The following is a 15304-nucleotide window of genomic DNA, read 5'->3' on the forward strand; positions in this document are numbered from 1 at the left end:
CTTAGGGTGGTTTGCTTAGCGACCGCAGCATTTACAAAATAACTTTACTGGCGCGTTCGCGCATGCAATAACGTTTGTGGTGTTTGAATATCCAAGTTCAAATACGTTTCGTTCGCACAAAATTCAGAGTTGACTTTATAAATTATGATTAACACCCAGTGTGTTTTATTAACAGCATAATTTGTAAAAACTTGACCTATTCATCGGTAGAATGCCGCATTTGGTGTAAGAAAAAAATGTAACCATGGTTCAGTAACGTCGGTCATCGTAATCCCGCCGCGTTTCCCTTCGAGGCGGTTGCCGTGGCGTCGGAAGAGGCGGTAACGCTGCAGCTGGCACTGACCTTTCGGGCACGGCTGCCGTCTGTGAATACGGACTTCGAAAACTTTGATCGTACGGATACATTTTAAACCTGTATCCTGCAGCGGCATCCAGAGGTTTCCGCTCCTCTCGTGGATACTTGGGCGACAGTGTAGCGTCTTTGATATCACTGACATATTTCCAATCGCCTCCGGGTGGCCGCTGCAGTCTTCCGGACTCCCTTCCGCCGGTGCGTATGTGCGTTTTCGGCATACTATCATAATAGCTGTAGTCGTCCGCAGCTGATTCGGCCGGCATTTGAGTGCCATGCCGATTCTGGTATTCCCGCGGCACTTCCGGTCGTCGATGCCGACGCGTCGGCCGATCAATCGGCCCGTGTCCGCGCTCGCGGGCCAACCGCTCTTTCCGTTTCCGGTGGCGAAAATGGAATAATAATACTAAACCACAGATGAGAAAAATTCCCCGATTACTATGGCTACCGGCCCAAGAACTCGCAGTACTCGGGCGGTCAGATTATCCTCGTCCACTGCCCGCGAGTATGCCAGCGCAGTCATCAGGATGCCGCTGATCAGATTGATACCGCCGGCGATCAGGACACAAATAGCGTACCCCGGGCGGTAAGCCGGTCGCAGCCCGATGTAGGGTTTATTGGGCGGGATTTTCTCCTGGAGATGGTGCCGGTGGGCGTTAGTGTACGAGTGAATTTTCTGGTTGGTTGAACGGATAGTTTGGACCGTCTGGGAGGTGGGAGCGATGCTAGGATTGGATATAGGACCGCCGTTCCAGTGGTCTAGCCGGGTCGCGCCCGTGGGCGGCGGCATCTGCGAAAGATGATAAGGCTGGCGCGAACTGGGAAGTGGATATTCATTGTATTCCGAGGTCACTTGTGTTGGCATGATTGGATGCTTATGATTTTGGTAATTATCATCCAAAATAACGCAGACGTGTACGTATTATCCTGAAACAATAAGCAGTCAACAACAAATTTCGTTGTTTATACATTTTCGATCACGCTTCTGCACGATAGTGCACATGTATATTTTATTCACGATCAATTCAAATTTTATGTACATACAATTTATAAGAGAAGAATGATGTGACGTTAGTTTGGAAATCCTTTGTAGCACTTTTCGGTGGACAATTTGCTATTAATCGTCATTTAATAATAATAATAAGGTGCTTATTACCGCGCTGCTAGAATTGTAGTCATCTTTGACGTGAATAGCACGTACTTAAGTGTCTTAGCTCGCAATTAGAAGCTACAGAGTATGTTCTTAAGAAACAGCTGAACACACGAACGCTTTCATAATATCCAACTTCACATTTCAAAAGATAAAATATAGGCGTTCAGTATGCGCCATTTATTCGTAAAGATGAGTTATATATGTACTTGTTGCTTTTGGCTTTGCTTACCAAAAATATAGGTCGCTTTCACTTTTCATTATATCAATATGATGCGGATTCCGCATTCAATCGAAAGTGTACGAATACATCTTTTCGTTAAAGAGGGCGCAAGTAAGCGGTCATATGAAAATCAGTCTACCAGGTTTCCCAGAACTCCAGGTGCGTCGCATAACATGAAACTTTATATGCACGCTCGACTTCAACTCCAACTGGAACAAGCTGTAAAAGATAGCAAAAGGCACAGTTGCCTTGCATTTGTAGCTCGGGCAGTCGGGAACAGGTCTCACAACAAAATTTGCGCTGTTAAACGGAACGTTACCCGATATCTTTTACAGAATACTTTAGAAAACAGGAAACAGGAATACGAACCGACTATCCAGAAGAAGCAGATGGATTAAAAATCTCCAATGTCGAAGCTTGCATCTCCATATACGGCATGTGCGTAAAACTCTACGCTTGCACAATATTCTTTACTGTGCCAGTCGGTAGCAAACGTCACCTTGGCGGAAAAGAAATTTGCGACCAAGAAACCACCTTGTTGTGTGTATATGCCGCTCATACAATGCCGAAAAAACCCCAAATGCACTAACCGGTATGGGTAGAATGGTAAATTTTTATGGCTCAACGACAACGTACCCAACAATTCATCGACTTCGTGTTCTAGTTAAAACATTACACATCATTTTATGGCACAGTTCTGCGGCAGACATGTCTCATACAGGTCATGAATGTGGTTATTAGCTACTTAACGCCGAACAACTTTTGCGGCGAATAAAAAATCGCACGCAAGAATTAAGTATCAGCGCTTTTTGTGCACGGTTCAGTGTTACAGTACATACGGTAGATTCCAAAATATCAGTTTAAGCGTTGCACCTGTATGGTAACAGAACTAGATAACTGTTTACAAATTTCTGAGAATATGCACCGCATTATTTATACTATACCGCGTGCCGGTTTTTAAAATGTTTTCGCTAGTCCAATCGCTGATACGTTTGCGGTTTTGTCGGCTTTGTATTTTTTGACTTGTCACAATTTTAAAGCAGCATATGTATCTCAAAAGCAGCGATTAGATACAGTATGACCACTTTTCAGATGCAGGAAGGATTACTGCAGGAAGGTGCAATCCATTCTACGCATATGATACGGAAAAAATTGATTTGCTTTATTAGTTTTCCGATCTGTCTTTTACCCAGCTTCTGCCGCAGTTTCTGCACGACAGCGGTTATGTACTCGTACAATACCAAGATATTATGTAAATTATTATGTATGCATTTCTAATACGAGTACTGTATACTATATATACTTATTCGCGCTATTGTGCGTATAGGATTAGTAATTATTAATCGCAAGCATTACAACAGGTACCAACACTTTCCCATGCAAACGATGTTTTGATAAGCTTTCAGTAGCCATACTTGTATCGTTAAGTAAGTCCTTGTATCATGCGTATTTACATATATTTATATCTGTGTCTATATCTATATAGATATAAGCAAAAAAATAAAAAATTACTTCAACAAGTGGCACGCGTCAGCGAATTCAGATTCGTGTACATACAACTTACAAGTACAACGGATACAGCAGCAAGACAACAAGATGCTTTTACAGATACAGAGCGTTTGCACGCAACAGACGGAATAATGTTGTTTTTAGAATTTTCACGATTTATTTACATCCAGTCCACAAGGAGCACAGAGTGCCGTTCCGATATAAGCAACAACCACGGCCAGAAAGTTTAAGTACAAACAACATGATTTCCTGCAAGCAGCATTTCCTCACATGCAAACCTCCAATGCACCTTCGGAAAATTCAGCAAAAAGCTGGTAACATTCATCCAGAATGACTTCAGGGATTTGGAAAACGAAGAAGATGCACCAGACTACAGTAATCGTAGTTATCTTTGGTTCGGCGGATTGTAAGCCGTCCACGGAGGAGGAGGTACAGTGGAGGTTGGAAGGTGCACTTCCGGTGAATGTATTTCATCCCAAACATCTTCCACGCTGTCTCCACTACAATGTACATACATGCAGTAAGTAATTTACGTTAGAATCCCTCCAAATATATATTTTGTCTGCTCTGAAAGGAAAGCTTACTACTGCACTATGTATAGGGAATTAAACGTAATTGTTAAGACAGTATTCGTGGTAGTAATGCTGTGGTTAGTGTATCAACATATAAAGTAGAACCAGTATTAGCATCAGTGTAAGGAATGCTGGCCATAAACAATGTCGCCGTAAACGCAACTGACCAAAGTAACTGCAACAAACGGGAAAGAATCCCATCGGATCATATCTTCCGTCTTTTCTCGTCCGCCGTTTACAGTTCGACTATTCGAGAATTTAAATAATTATTACACCCAAAGCAACGCACTTCAGTAAGCACTTCTATAAACAGGATATAGTCTAATTCTATCTACCTATAGAAGTACAGATACAATCTACGTAAATTGTAAAACGTGTTTTTATAACTTGCGTGCTTTAACTTATGTATTTCATATAGAATATTCGACCGGAGCGAAGCGAAGGTCCTCTTAATTCAAGACCAATGCATTCGTTGATTTCTGTCCGTTACGGAAATTCGTTACGGAATTCCGTTACGGAAGTAATAGTATGACGTCATCGCAGCCGACAGCAATGATGTCATCGCTGGCACCATGCTGTAATGGCCCTATAGAGGAACACTGCAGCCATTGATTTCTGTCCGTTACGGCCTGTGTTACAAAAGTAACACGTGACGTCACGGCGTGACTCAGTATGCCACGCAGCTGACCGCTATGACGTCACTGCAGGCGTTGTATATGACGTTATGGGCAACTCATCTGACTGCACGGTCACAGTCGATTCATACAGCGGTACTGCAGCACTTTATTCTGTCAATTCGTTACGGAAATAGTTACCGCAGGTAACCGCCGTGATGTCATTGTTAAGTGTTGTTCTGGTGCGGACCTAGGCGGAAGTTCTTGCAATAATAATTTTTGTTCGTTACGCAAGAAACGAAGAACTGTTGATGTGCAAATACATCTCATGTATTTGCACAAAAGAGTGACCGGCAACACTGACCACGGCAAAAAGATCTCCACTGGCGATTTTCGGTGTCTCCTAAGATACCATGGTTGAAATACCAATCTTTTGGTGATAATCTGCGATATCAAGGAGCTTCATGATAAAACCTTGGTGATTTGATTCTTCTTCTGTCAGTTGGAAGGTCAAAACTTATAACTGCACCTCTATACCCGTGGTTATTATTCACTTCATAAAATAATTTTCACAATACCGTTTTATCTCTAAAGGTCGCGCGTTCATAATTTTTATGCAATATTCGGGAAATTTGCGGCTTCTCCTACCAAGTAGTTTATCAGCCCTAACACCACCTCCACTGCCCGATCTTTGCAGTCCACTTGTGAAACCGAAGTAACCCTGGGGTTTCGTTTAACCAGGGCACACAGGCATCCTTCAAATTCAAAAAATTCTCATGTTTTGTAAAATGTTAGTGTGCTATCATAGTATGCTTAAAATAATATTTTTATCTGCCATCGTCAGCTCTTCAACAATTAAAAGTTTGCATACAATCACTGTGTAATTAATGAAGTGCAGTACAGGTTATTCGTAATTATATTATGTTACTTTTACTGCATCACCGTGAACTTTTGCAGCCGTCGAGTATTAAATGATGTAAAGAAGCCAACTTGCGGCGGCTCGGACCAATGCTGCATGAGTACACATTTTCGAAAAATTTTCATCGATTTGTGTTGTAAACAATCATTTGTGCAAAATACTTTTTACCACTAATGAATAGATCTGAATACGTGCTGTATTTAGAAACAAATTTTCGAAAATGTGCACACAGGCAGCAATGGCACGAGCCGCCCCAAGTGGGCTACTTTTACATCTCTACTCGACGGCTACAAAAGTCCACGGTGCTGCCTGCAGTAAAAAGTTAAAATAGTAATTACGAATAACCTGTACTGCACTGCATTACACAGTGATTGTATGCAAACTTTTAATTGTTGTATAGCCACGCCCCCTTGACGATAGCAGATAGAAGTATTTTTTTTAAGCAATCTATAATAGTGCACTACCATTTTACAAAATACTAGAATTTTTTGAATTTGGAGGATGCCTATGTGCCCTGGTAAGTTACTGTATGTAACATGTCAAAACTCCCTTCTTGACCACTTGTTTCAAAACGATATCTCTTAACCGTTCTAGCGCAAATAGGGTTTTCGGACAAACAACTTTTAAAAAGCCTTAAAAAACGTTGTAAAAATGATTTTGTTTGTTAATTTGTCACACGTTAATGCTCAATTTTTGAATGTAAAATTTGAACTTCATCTTTTTCATTTAAAGCCAACGAAATTTTACCAGTTGCTCAACCTGTGTTATGAGGGATACTTTTATCCGTACGAGTATTAGAACTGCCTCAGCCGTAACTGTCAACACTTACCAACCCCTTTATAAAAAATAAGCGACAGAAATGTTTTATTGGACAATTTTTTCGTAGTGGACTTTTTTCGTCACATTAACCTCGCTCCGGTCTGCCAATGCACGCCAAACGTGCATTTTTCTAGTTCTATTAGAAACATACGTAACGTACTACGTAAGCCGCGGTATAAAAGTCGGTAACTACGGACTACGGAGTAGTGAAGTTTCTGTGGTATCAGCTTTGTGCTTACGGAATGTATCTGAGTCCATGGGAATCGAAGGAGGAATACCGACCAATCATCGGCAAACGCAATAATTTGGGATTATGGTTTTGAATAAAATACATGTCGCAGAAGTAAGTACAAGGCTGCTCCTCGCTGTCAGTAGCAATCCGTTCTTTGGGTCGCATCAGGATTTCCTCCTGGCGGCGTACGTAATAGCTGGGCACGCCCTCGAATTCATCCAGTACCGATAGCTTCTCTTTGTTCACAGCGTAAATTTCCCCGGAAATTTTCTAGTGCAGAGCAGATAACAAGTTCAGAATAACAAAAAACACAGCTTTTATGTCCAAAATAATGTGATTGGTAACTGGTTATTCCAAAGTAAACTTTTTAATAGGCAATAGCTATCAAAATAACAAAAGTTGCAGATGCGGGTGAACTACTTGGCAATTAAAACTTAAACATTAAAAAACAACCAAAATCTTTATTCTCCCGTGGGTTAAAAGATACTTACTTACTTAACAGCCGTAGCGTTTCTCTTAATAACAGCCAAACTAAAGCGTTGCTTAAGAAAAGCAGTAGAACGCGCTTTTCCAGTCAATTAACGAATCATTCCAAAGTTATTCAAATTAGGACCGTCGCGCCGAAGAAACGCATGGCAGATTACAAACCTGGCCATCTCCCGGGAGATCGATCAAGAGCGGAACATTGAACCGTGAACCAATGACCAGCGGGAATGTTCGCACAGTTTCACCTTCACCCACAAATCTTGCTCTCTGTCCACCGTCGCACTTTTCCATCATGTAATAATTAGGCTCGCCTCTTTTGAGGGTACCGTAAACAAAAACCAGTGTTTCGTTATCAGGTGTAGTATTCATTTTAGAACCACATAAATAAACTCAAAAATTCTGCAGGCAGTTAAAGAATCAGTGGAAAAGCAAATCTATAAATGGCAAAATTTAATACTAATCGATCGAAAAGTCAGGTACCAGTTCCTTTGCGAGAACCAGCAATGCAGTGCATGCTAATCGCACTGTCTCAACATTCTGCTGTACCTGTCGACTGGAATTCTGGCTTATCATACGGTTGGTTATCTACTTTGCGCAAGACCATCAAAGGTGCACCAGGAAAAGAAGTTAATAACAAGCAGCTGCACAGCAGCACATCTAACAATTACATATCTAATTATCTATATACGCCATAGGTTTACTGTTGCCGGACCCACGTACAAACGCCGGTTATGTGCATTGGTTCGGCAACAGTAAACCAAGTAAACAGTTCAAAAAATCAACTTGTATTTTTACAAATTGCAATAATAGATCCACAGAGATCTGTATGCGATTATTGCCACAGACATAATAATTATTTCATTGTTCTGTTTTCTGCAAGGACAATAAGTACTTATTGTACATTCATAAATACCCATAGAACCCGACTTTAGCGGTCAATGACAACAGGAACAAAGTTGAAACAAACTGATTCTCCCGTGTTCGGACAGAAGTGTCACAAGGCATATTCCATAAAAGAGAAACACATTTCATGACAAGTGCCGACTGTGGTATAAGGTACCGTGCGTAACAATATTTATTGGCTAATAATTTATTAAAAAACGCGTTTCATTTATTTTAAAATGAAACGCGCAGTGCCCATTGTGACTAACGATATTCTCGACGATCAAGCCTAACCTAATTACTGTACACCGCAAACACCGAAACGAGTAAATAATCATAATTATGAATAATTTCAATTATAAATAATTATATATATATAAATAATTTTATAAATTTGTTCTCTTTACAAAACTGATTTAACTGCGTGGTGACAGCGTCGGTTCACCTTTTTTGAAGGAACTGAAAATCTAAATCTATTTCATTACTTATGTATATGGAAGAGCACAACAAGCGAATTCAGTTTAAAATCGAGAATAGAATCGATTCCATCCGCCGATCATGCGTGGGCCGTGGCTACGAGCTAGAATAGTGGCCACTGAATGGAATCGAATCAGTACGAAATCGTCGTGAGTCGAATCATACCAAGTACATACTACTTGGCAAGTAGTCGGCTTTTGTTTTTCAGTTTAAATTTTGCCGCTGTTTTTACGTCTCTGTAGCGCATCGTTCCAAGTCGGGCAAGTCCAACATCGTGTAGAGTCACTGTAGACCAATAAATTTGCTCTTGTCAGCTGTCGTTGTTAACGGTTCCGATAGCAAATAAAATCAAAGGAACCGCATTGTGCATACTTCGTTTTTGTCAGTTCTAGAGTTATCCTTTCCACAAGTGATGAAGTTCTTGTTTCCACTCAAGAATATAAACAATTAATTTTACGGTTGTCCTGCTTCTTTTGTCCCGACGGCATTGAATTCTGAAAAATCTCACTGGGATGCCAGCGCTGGGCTGAATCCAGCAGCTCATTCCAATGCAGCATTCCTGATTCAGATCGCTAATTGTTGAGTGGTTGTGGTCCGATAGGGTTCCACGATATTTTACACTGACTTGTTCCCGCAGCTTCTTCCTCTCTGTCTAAAAATGTGGAATCGAAAACTTTCTGATAATTCCGAAGTGTCAGTAGCGATTTACTCGGATAGTTGTACAACCGATTATACTATTCTGACCGGGTAAGTTTTCACGAGAGCGGCAGGGACAAACTGCGGCATCAAAATTTTAACAACTAGGACAAAATATAATCCCTTTATAAAATTTGGGCCCGTTGAAGACAGCATCAGTCTCTAGATGTATAGTCTAAAGGGAATAGTTTGTGGTTGCAGAACGAAAAAAGTTGGTTTAAATGACGTCACCAACCGGAACGCTAACCGAGCACTGGTGGAGAAGATTGCTGCTAAAACGTCAGGTATCGATAGAGTGCAGTATTGACTATTGCTGTTGCATTTTCAATAAGTTCATGTCACTGCTAGTGCAAATGTCGAACACATAGTTTTCCAAGTGCACCTGATAACGGCAAGAGTATTCAGCAGAATGTTTTCTAGAAGTCGATGCTGCGAATTCAACCACGAAAGTTCTGGATGAGTTACATAGTGGGCAAAGCCTGAAGGACTCGCACGAAGGGATTTTGTAAGTGTTCCCAGATTTCTCGTGATCCTATGATTTCACGATATACTTTTTTTTAACAGGCGCTTCTGCCGGGAAAAGCTTTCAGCGAGCTCCAGCGACTTACAGGATGAAAGCTTCGAGGTACTTGACAGTTGAAAGGGTATCCAGCAGAATATTTATTGCAGATACTTCAAACGATTTTCTCCGGATGGTTGTTGATGTTGTAATTTCTTATTGTTGCTGTTGGTGCGTTGCAGGATAAGACGACTACATTCCGTCAGCTTGTGAAATGGGCTACACAGTGTCTTCATCATTTGGAAGCGCTGGAACACTCGGAAGAATGCAGCACTGTCGACTATCAAGTCGCCGAATGCAAATACCGTTCTGCGCTCAATGGGTTGCGCAATCTGGTGGCCTAAAGTGGACGGCCTACGTGGACCTAAATGTGGCCTTGTCGCACTAGCCTCCTTTTATATTTCGTAATCTCAGATCTCTAGGAAACTCCAGTTGCGCGTATTTGCTAATCCCTGCTACCACGGTTAACGTATCGTGTTCCGTTCGGCTTTTGCTCTAGTTGGAAGTAATCTCTGCATGCCAAGTCAATGTTGTTCCACGATTTCCATCAGCATCGAGGGCCCTCCCGTTAGTAGGTTATTTTGTATAGTCCTTTTTGTCCGGGTGACGAAGATGTTCTCACGCAGCACCTTGCGAATCTGAATAAAGTTTTAGGATAGTTTTTTATGCAAATGTGCTGACAATGAGGTTTACTCACATTTATTACTGCTATTTTTAGCATATTATCATCATTACGGCACAGGCTGCACAGCAGCAGACAACTCCGAAGGGTCTTGAAATCTGGTCGCTCAATGTTCGAACAGACATTTGAACAATTTTTTTACCTGAGATGTCGTTTTCGCAATTTGCTCTGACTTATCAGTTCATTCAGTCCGGCACTGCTTTGGTCGCCTGAATCAACGAAGGTGGCCTAATGGTAAGCTATCAGTACAGACGAACTTCTCCGTTTTTTGTTGACGCAACCGAGAGCACTGCTGAACGCACGGCTACAGTATTTGAAGAAGACAACATGTTTTCAATCTTCGTCTGCAGTGAAATTGAAAAGTTGAGGCTGCCATCACGCAAGAAAACAAAATAAATAGAAGTACTGAAATTTGAATTGCGTTGCAGAAATAATCTGAAAATACAGCACTGTGCATATTAAAGTAGGTGCCGCTCGCGTTGTGGGTGCCAGCAGATTCCTTCGCTCCAGCTTTGCAGTCGCCAGGGTTGTGTTTAGTGACTTTAGACTTTAGTCACCATTTTAATACAGCCTGAGTTGTTTTTAAATGTTAACCGTACGTTACTGTACGTAAGTACGTATATTCTCTCAGTCAGAATTTTTTGCAAATTGTTTCATTTACAGATTTACTATTCCGAAAAGCTTTTCCTACCGTACTGTTAACAATAAGTTAGTAACTGATTAATTAAACTTTTTGGTTTACCGTTTACGTTTTTACGTTCTCGGTGTGACGGCTGTTGTAACGCACTTATTCAAACTCGACTCGTTCCAGTTCTGTGTCTTAAACTTTCTTTAAACTAATTATTTTGCATAATTCTGGTCTTTAAGACTGTATCTAAAGCGCAGTATCGGATTCAGATTGTTTATTTTGTTGGTTATTCGTTCTTCACCAGTTACGATCTGATTTGGCTGCCATCCATGGCTGCGGATTCAAAGTCTTCGAAATGCCACTTGCGAACATCGCAGTCAGACTCCAATCTGGAATCCAGGTAAAAACTGATCCCTTTAAAACTGTATAAAATTAATATGAAAATGTTGTAGTAATGAGGTTTCATAGTTTCTGGCAGAAATTATCTCGCTTTCGAGTCAGCTGGGTTATAGTGCCATTTCTATGGAATTATAATATAGATAATTATTATCACGGTGATTTATAAAATCTGGTGTTGCATTTTCAGATTTTGCAATAAAATTAGCATAGTTGACGATTATGAGTTCTCTTTATTATTGTAGTGTACATTGTAGTTTCAGATTTTTGAAAAATTGTTATTGTACCCACAGCTTGACTGCTAGAGATTTCTGTTGAATCGCTTTTTTGACAGATTCAACAGATTTTCCGGTGTTTTAGTAAAACATCGCCACTCCGTGTGCTTGTGCTGGTTTGCCACTTTGTGTTTTATTTCCACTGTGCTGAATCGTAAACCCTTTAAATTGCAAAATTTCATTTTGTAAAATCCTTTGATTGTGAAAATTGATTAAACAATTACTTTTTTTGTATTCGTGCGTCCGTAATACTAGTATTGCTTTGTAGTTTGTTGTAATTTTCTTGCTTCAAATTTTGGCAGCATACGGTGACGTAATCAATCTGGTTTTGATACCCAATCAGCGTGAGAAAGTTCTGTGAGTTTCTTCATTCATAAGGTACTCATATACCGTCCAAACGGTGCATGCGTAGAAAGTGCTATATCACCGAACCCGCTGTCAGCTGCGCACAGCTGGACCAGCAGTTTACCAGCCTTATCGATCAGTTTCTGTTGACATTGAATCAGCTATCAATCGCTTAGCATTTTTCATGGAATCAAACGTACAGCCCGCTTGAGTGTTTAATACGAACTAGGCGCTGGTGTTTTGGTTTTTTTCAGCAGTCATCCCATGTGACACTCGCAACCATGTCCAAGTTGTCGGTGGTGTCGAACGCCGTTATTACCTTCTGCTACAATGTTTTCAGGGCAGCCACGAGCTGGATGCCTACTTCGTGGATGCGCTGGATTCCCACGTCTGACGATCTTCTGGCTGCTGCTGAACGGAAAATTCTGTCGTGTAAGCCGTAAAGTTGTCTACTTTTCATGCAGTTTGCGCCTTTGCAGTCGGAAGTACTTATCTTTAAAATTATAAAGCTCAAAGCGAATGCATTCTAGTTATAGTTGCGTTTCCTACAGTGTGTCGTCGTTAATTACATAACATGGCAGCAGCCAGTGTTTCTGGCATGTGACCAATAGTAATATGTAGACTGTCGAGAAGGTGTGTTGGCTTTTGGTGCGTTTTGATTTGTTGTTTACAGTGTGAATTTTACTTGTGTGTCAGCGTAGTCGCGATGGCGCGGCCGTATCGGCAGTGGCACTGATTTTAAATAATTAAACCAACAGTTATTGTACGATACTTGACCTGATTAACAACCTTTTTTACTAGCTGTTAAACACTGTTGAATTATAACTTTCGGTTTCCAAAGAATTGTATAGTACGCACAAAAAAAAGTTCATAGAAAACATAAGCCGCCATAAAGAATACGTACAACCAAGTGAACCAACATCTGCAGATTTTTACCACACGGTACGAGCAATGGGCTGACTGTGATTTGTGAGCAAGTTATTTTGATATTATTATTATGTGTTCTATGGAAGCGGTTAGCAGTCGTCTTATGTATGTTTCGCGCCATTAGTTTTTGTTGTTGGTTTCTTGAATAGACGTTTTACGAATTCTTAGTATTTTTGCTCCCCCCTTACCAAAATTAACCAGGTATTTAAAAACTGAAAAGTGATTGATACGAGTACTGTACTTCATTGGAAAATTGCGACGTAGCAGTTTAGCTGATAAAAAGAAATTTGCAAATTGTTTAGATCTGAAAAGCCCATACGAGGGATATTTCGTGACGTTACAACCGGAAGCCGGCGTTTCGCGCCCCGAATCCCACAAGGCATCGCATCGCATTTGGACGGTTACCCTTAACACCAAGGATCCAATCTCTCCCATCCCGCTGGTGATGGTCCATGGCTTCGGTGGTGGCGTGGGCATGTGGGCGCTCAATCTGGACGAATTAGCCAGTCGGCGTCCATTGTACGCCTTCGATCTCCTGGGTTTTGGACGTTCCTCACGGCCATCCTTCAGCACCAACGCCGAGATAGCTGAGCAACAATTTGTTGATTCCATTGAGGCCTGGAGAAAAGAGCAAGGATTGAAGGATTTTATTTTGCTGGGCCACAGTCTGGGTGCGTTTATTGCTGCTAGTTATTGTCTACGGTTTCCACAGTATGTCCGGCATCTGATCATGGTTGATCCGTGGGGATTGGCGGAAAGACCATCGGAAAAAGATGCCCATCAGTTTTCAGCTCCTTTGTGGATTCGAACAGCGGCGGCGATGCTACAGCCGTTTAACCCTTTAGCTGGTTTACGCGTGGCTGGACCATGGGGTATGAAAATTTTCAAATTTTCGGCATGCAGCGGCATATGTGTAGCGTATGTGTATGTCCATATAAGAATATAGGAAGTTACGTACTAATAAGTAAGAACAAAATGTAATGGTGCTTATCTTACCAGTAAGTGTAATCAGCTGTGACTATGAAGTACTGATTGTCTTACGCTTTAGGCCTTCAGCGAGTGCGCTTATTTGTACTGTACTGTAGCTGCTTATCGTGATAACACTTCCGGGCTGTGGTTCCCATCGACACTCTCACAGCTCTTTTAAAGTTAAATCGATTTTTATTTGATCTGGCTATTGTTGTTGAATCAACGAATTTCGTTGGGATAAGGAAGTTATTTGATGATCAAAATAATTTATATGGCTGCATTTTTTGTCTTTTTGTTAAGGTATTTTATCAGTTTTTTAAAAAAATTCTTCGCTTTTAGGACCTCGTTTGGTCGGAAGGTTCCGTCCAGATTTGCAGCGGAAGTTTGCCAACCTCATTCAGGAAGAGAATGCCATTTTTGACTACATCTATCACTGCAATGCGCAAACACCAAGGTATTTTGACAGGTGGAAAAGTTTTGACTTATTGATTTCTTTTCTGCGTGCTGTTGGCTTGTGCGCTGTTTTTGGACTCTCCACTCCCAATATTCCATAGTTAGATTGTTGCAAACGAATACTTACTGATTTTTGTAAAGATTTCTCGATTTTACAGATAGTGTTTATTACAGTGTAATGTGCATTTTTTGGTTGCAGCGGCGAAGTTGCATTCAAACACATGACAGTGCCTTATGGATGGGCCAAGAATGCCATGCTGAAGCGCATGTATAAAATCGAAGACAAAGTTCCTATATCGTTTGTATATGGATCGCGGTCATGGATAGATCACACAGTTGCTTATCTCGTCAAAGAGAATCGTACGAATTCCCGAACGGAAGTTCTCGTAAGTTGTAACGAGAATATGAGTGTTGCTTCTCTTGGGAAGAAATCCAAACGGATTATTGTTTTTGCAGCTGATACATGGAGCGGGACACCATGTGTACGCTGACCGACCGCATGAATTTAACGAAGCCATTAATCGAATTTGCAATCAAGTCGATAGGGACGAATTGTAGAGGCGTCATATGATTCCTGTGATCTGGAGCATTTTCGCAGGAGCCCCTTTTGTATTTTTTAGATTTTATGTCTGGAGTTTTTCAAAACATATATTTTCATAGAAGTTGTTGCAAGACGGGCTCTGATAAGGATGTTACCTGGTAATTATTTGAGCACCTTCTTATCTGGACTCACTGTCTATAAATTTTATGACCGGTGGCATGCCTATTACGCATATCGTAGATTTCCGGTACTGTTGAATGTTTATGTTTTTGTAAATCTTTCCTTGGGTTTCGTTACTTTTATTTGTTGCATCTGTCATATCTGAACGTTATTACCATGAAACTCCCGTTTTTGTGGACCAGAATGGCCAAGTGGGTATTGAACCTAATAAAGAAATCGAAATATATCTGCATGAAACATACAATATCTGCGGACGGTGATATATGTAGGTTGTTCTATAGTACGGTTGCTGTCTCATATTTACGAACAGTTGTTACTTGCTACAGACTTACATTAGTTACATATACAATTACTGTCAAATGTAGCTATCTGAAACTTTGAAAAAACTATTTTGAAGTTGTAATCCGTAGGAGCCGAG

At 40.9% G+C, this 15304-nt stretch overlaps 4 protein-coding genes across 11 annotated transcripts; 2 read left to right on the plus strand and 2 right to left on the minus strand.

The window, feature by feature from the left end:
- Nucleotides 1-23: 23 nt before the first annotated feature.
- Nucleotides 24-2287, minus strand: LOC129591917 (uncharacterized). Its single transcript, XM_055487795.1, is given in 4 exon segments — nt 24-782; nt 785-1279; nt 1735-1944; nt 2095-2287. Coding segments are annotated over 2 exon segments (966 nt in total). The 5' UTR covers nt 1218-1279; nt 1735-1944; nt 2095-2287; the 3' UTR covers nt 24-249.
- An 887-nt stretch (nt 2288-3174) lies between these two features.
- LOC129592003 (putative gamma-glutamylcyclotransferase CG2811) lies at nt 3175-7992 on the minus strand. Of its 4 annotated transcripts, XM_055487936.1 has the most exons (5): nt 7790-7992; nt 7039-7189; nt 6398-6660; nt 3974-4052; nt 3175-3734 (listed from the first exon to the last, which is right to left on the minus strand). In XM_055487936.1, the coding sequence occupies exons 1-5, from the start codon at nt 7906-7908 to the stop codon at nt 3705-3707; spliced, it is 642 nt and encodes a 213-aa protein (XP_055343911.1). In that variant the 5' UTR covers nt 7909-7992; the 3' UTR covers nt 3175-3704. The 4 variants fall into 4 exon arrangements, with proteins under 4 accessions (XP_055343911.1, XP_055343910.1, XP_055343913.1 ...); XM_055487935.1 differs by lacking the exon at nt 3974-4052 and having other exon boundaries at nt 3178-3734; nt 7790-7984; XM_055487938.1 differs by lacking the exons at nt 3974-4052; nt 7790-7992 and adding an exon at nt 7423-7541 and having other exon boundaries at nt 3180-3734.
- Nucleotides 7993-8550: 558 nt separating this feature from the next.
- LOC129592013 (uncharacterized) lies at nt 8551-10136 on the plus strand. The gene is made up of 5 exons (XM_055487953.1): nt 8551-8982; nt 9133-9215; nt 9352-9436; nt 9496-9556; nt 9673-10136. Exons 1-5 carry the CDS (start codon nt 8894-8896, stop codon nt 9832-9834), a joined length of 480 nt encoding a protein of 159 aa, XP_055343928.1. The 5' UTR covers nt 8551-8893; the 3' UTR covers nt 9835-10136.
- Nucleotides 10137-10719: 583 nt separating this feature from the next.
- LOC129591895 ((Lyso)-N-acylphosphatidylethanolamine lipase-like) lies at nt 10720-15110 on the plus strand. 5 transcript variants are annotated; one of them, XM_055487752.1, is made up of 7 exons: nt 10720-10781; nt 11105-11200; nt 12157-12248; nt 13046-13615; nt 14052-14166; nt 14365-14551; nt 14622-15110. In XM_055487752.1, exons 1-7 carry the CDS (start codon nt 10759-10761, stop codon nt 14721-14723), a joined length of 1185 nt encoding a protein of 394 aa, XP_055343727.1. In that variant the 5' UTR covers nt 10720-10758; the 3' UTR covers nt 14724-15110. The 5 variants fall into 5 exon arrangements, with proteins under 5 accessions (XP_055343727.1, XP_055343730.1, XP_055343725.1 ...); XM_055487755.1 differs by having other exon boundaries at nt 10759-10785; XM_055487750.1 differs by having other exon boundaries at nt 10765-10781; nt 12071-12248.
- The last annotated feature ends 194 nt before the right edge of the window (nt 15111-15304 follow it).

This window comes from Paramacrobiotus metropolitanus, unplaced genomic scaffold, assembly GCF_019649055.1.
Source record: "Paramacrobiotus metropolitanus isolate TYO unplaced genomic scaffold, Prichtersi_v1.0 Parri_scaffold0000049, whole genome shotgun sequence".
NCBI lineage: Eukaryota > Metazoa > Tardigrada > Eutardigrada > Parachela > Macrobiotidae > Paramacrobiotus > Paramacrobiotus metropolitanus.

What these genes read in the sequence shown, in the direction of transcription:
- LOC129592003 (XM_055487935.1), bottom strand. Translation starts at nt 7,908, where the DNA reads ATGAAATGTGTTTCTCTTTTATGGAATATGCCTTGTGACACTTCTGTC. An exon ending in GCTAAAGTCGGGTTCTATGG is followed by an intron (nt 7,190 to 7,789) that starts GTATTTATGAAT and finishes TACCCTCAAAAG; the next exon opens with AGGCGAGCCTAATTATTACA. An exon ending in CATGGACTCAGATACATTCC is followed by an intron (nt 3,735 to 6,397) that starts GTAAGCACAAAG and finishes TGTACATTGTAG; the next exon opens with TGGAGACAGCGTGGAAGATG.
- LOC129592013 (XM_055487953.1), top strand. Translation starts at nt 8,894, where the DNA reads ATGTGGAATCGAAAACTTTCTGATAATTCCGAAGTGTCAGTAGCGATT. An exon ending in GATTATACTATTCTGACCGG is followed by an intron (nt 8,983 to 9,132) that starts GTAAGTTTTCAC and finishes TTGTGGTTGCAG; the next exon opens with AACGAAAAAAGTTGGTTTAA. An exon ending in GATTGCTGCTAAAACGTCAG is followed by an intron (nt 9,216 to 9,351) that starts GTATCGATAGAG and finishes AATGTTTTCTAG; the next exon opens with AAGTCGATGCTGCGAATTCA.
- LOC129591895 (XM_055487750.1), top strand. Translation starts at nt 11,156, where the DNA reads ATGCCACTTGCGAACATCGCAGTCAGACTCCAATCTGGAATCCAG. An exon ending in TGCAATGCGCAAACACCAAG is followed by an intron (nt 14,167 to 14,364) that starts GTATTTTGACAG and finishes TTTTGGTTGCAG; the next exon opens with CGGCGAAGTTGCATTCAAAC. An exon ending in ATTCCCGAACGGAAGTTCTC is followed by an intron (nt 14,552 to 14,621) that starts GTAAGTTGTAAC and finishes TTGTTTTTGCAG; the next exon opens with CTGATACATGGAGCGGGACA.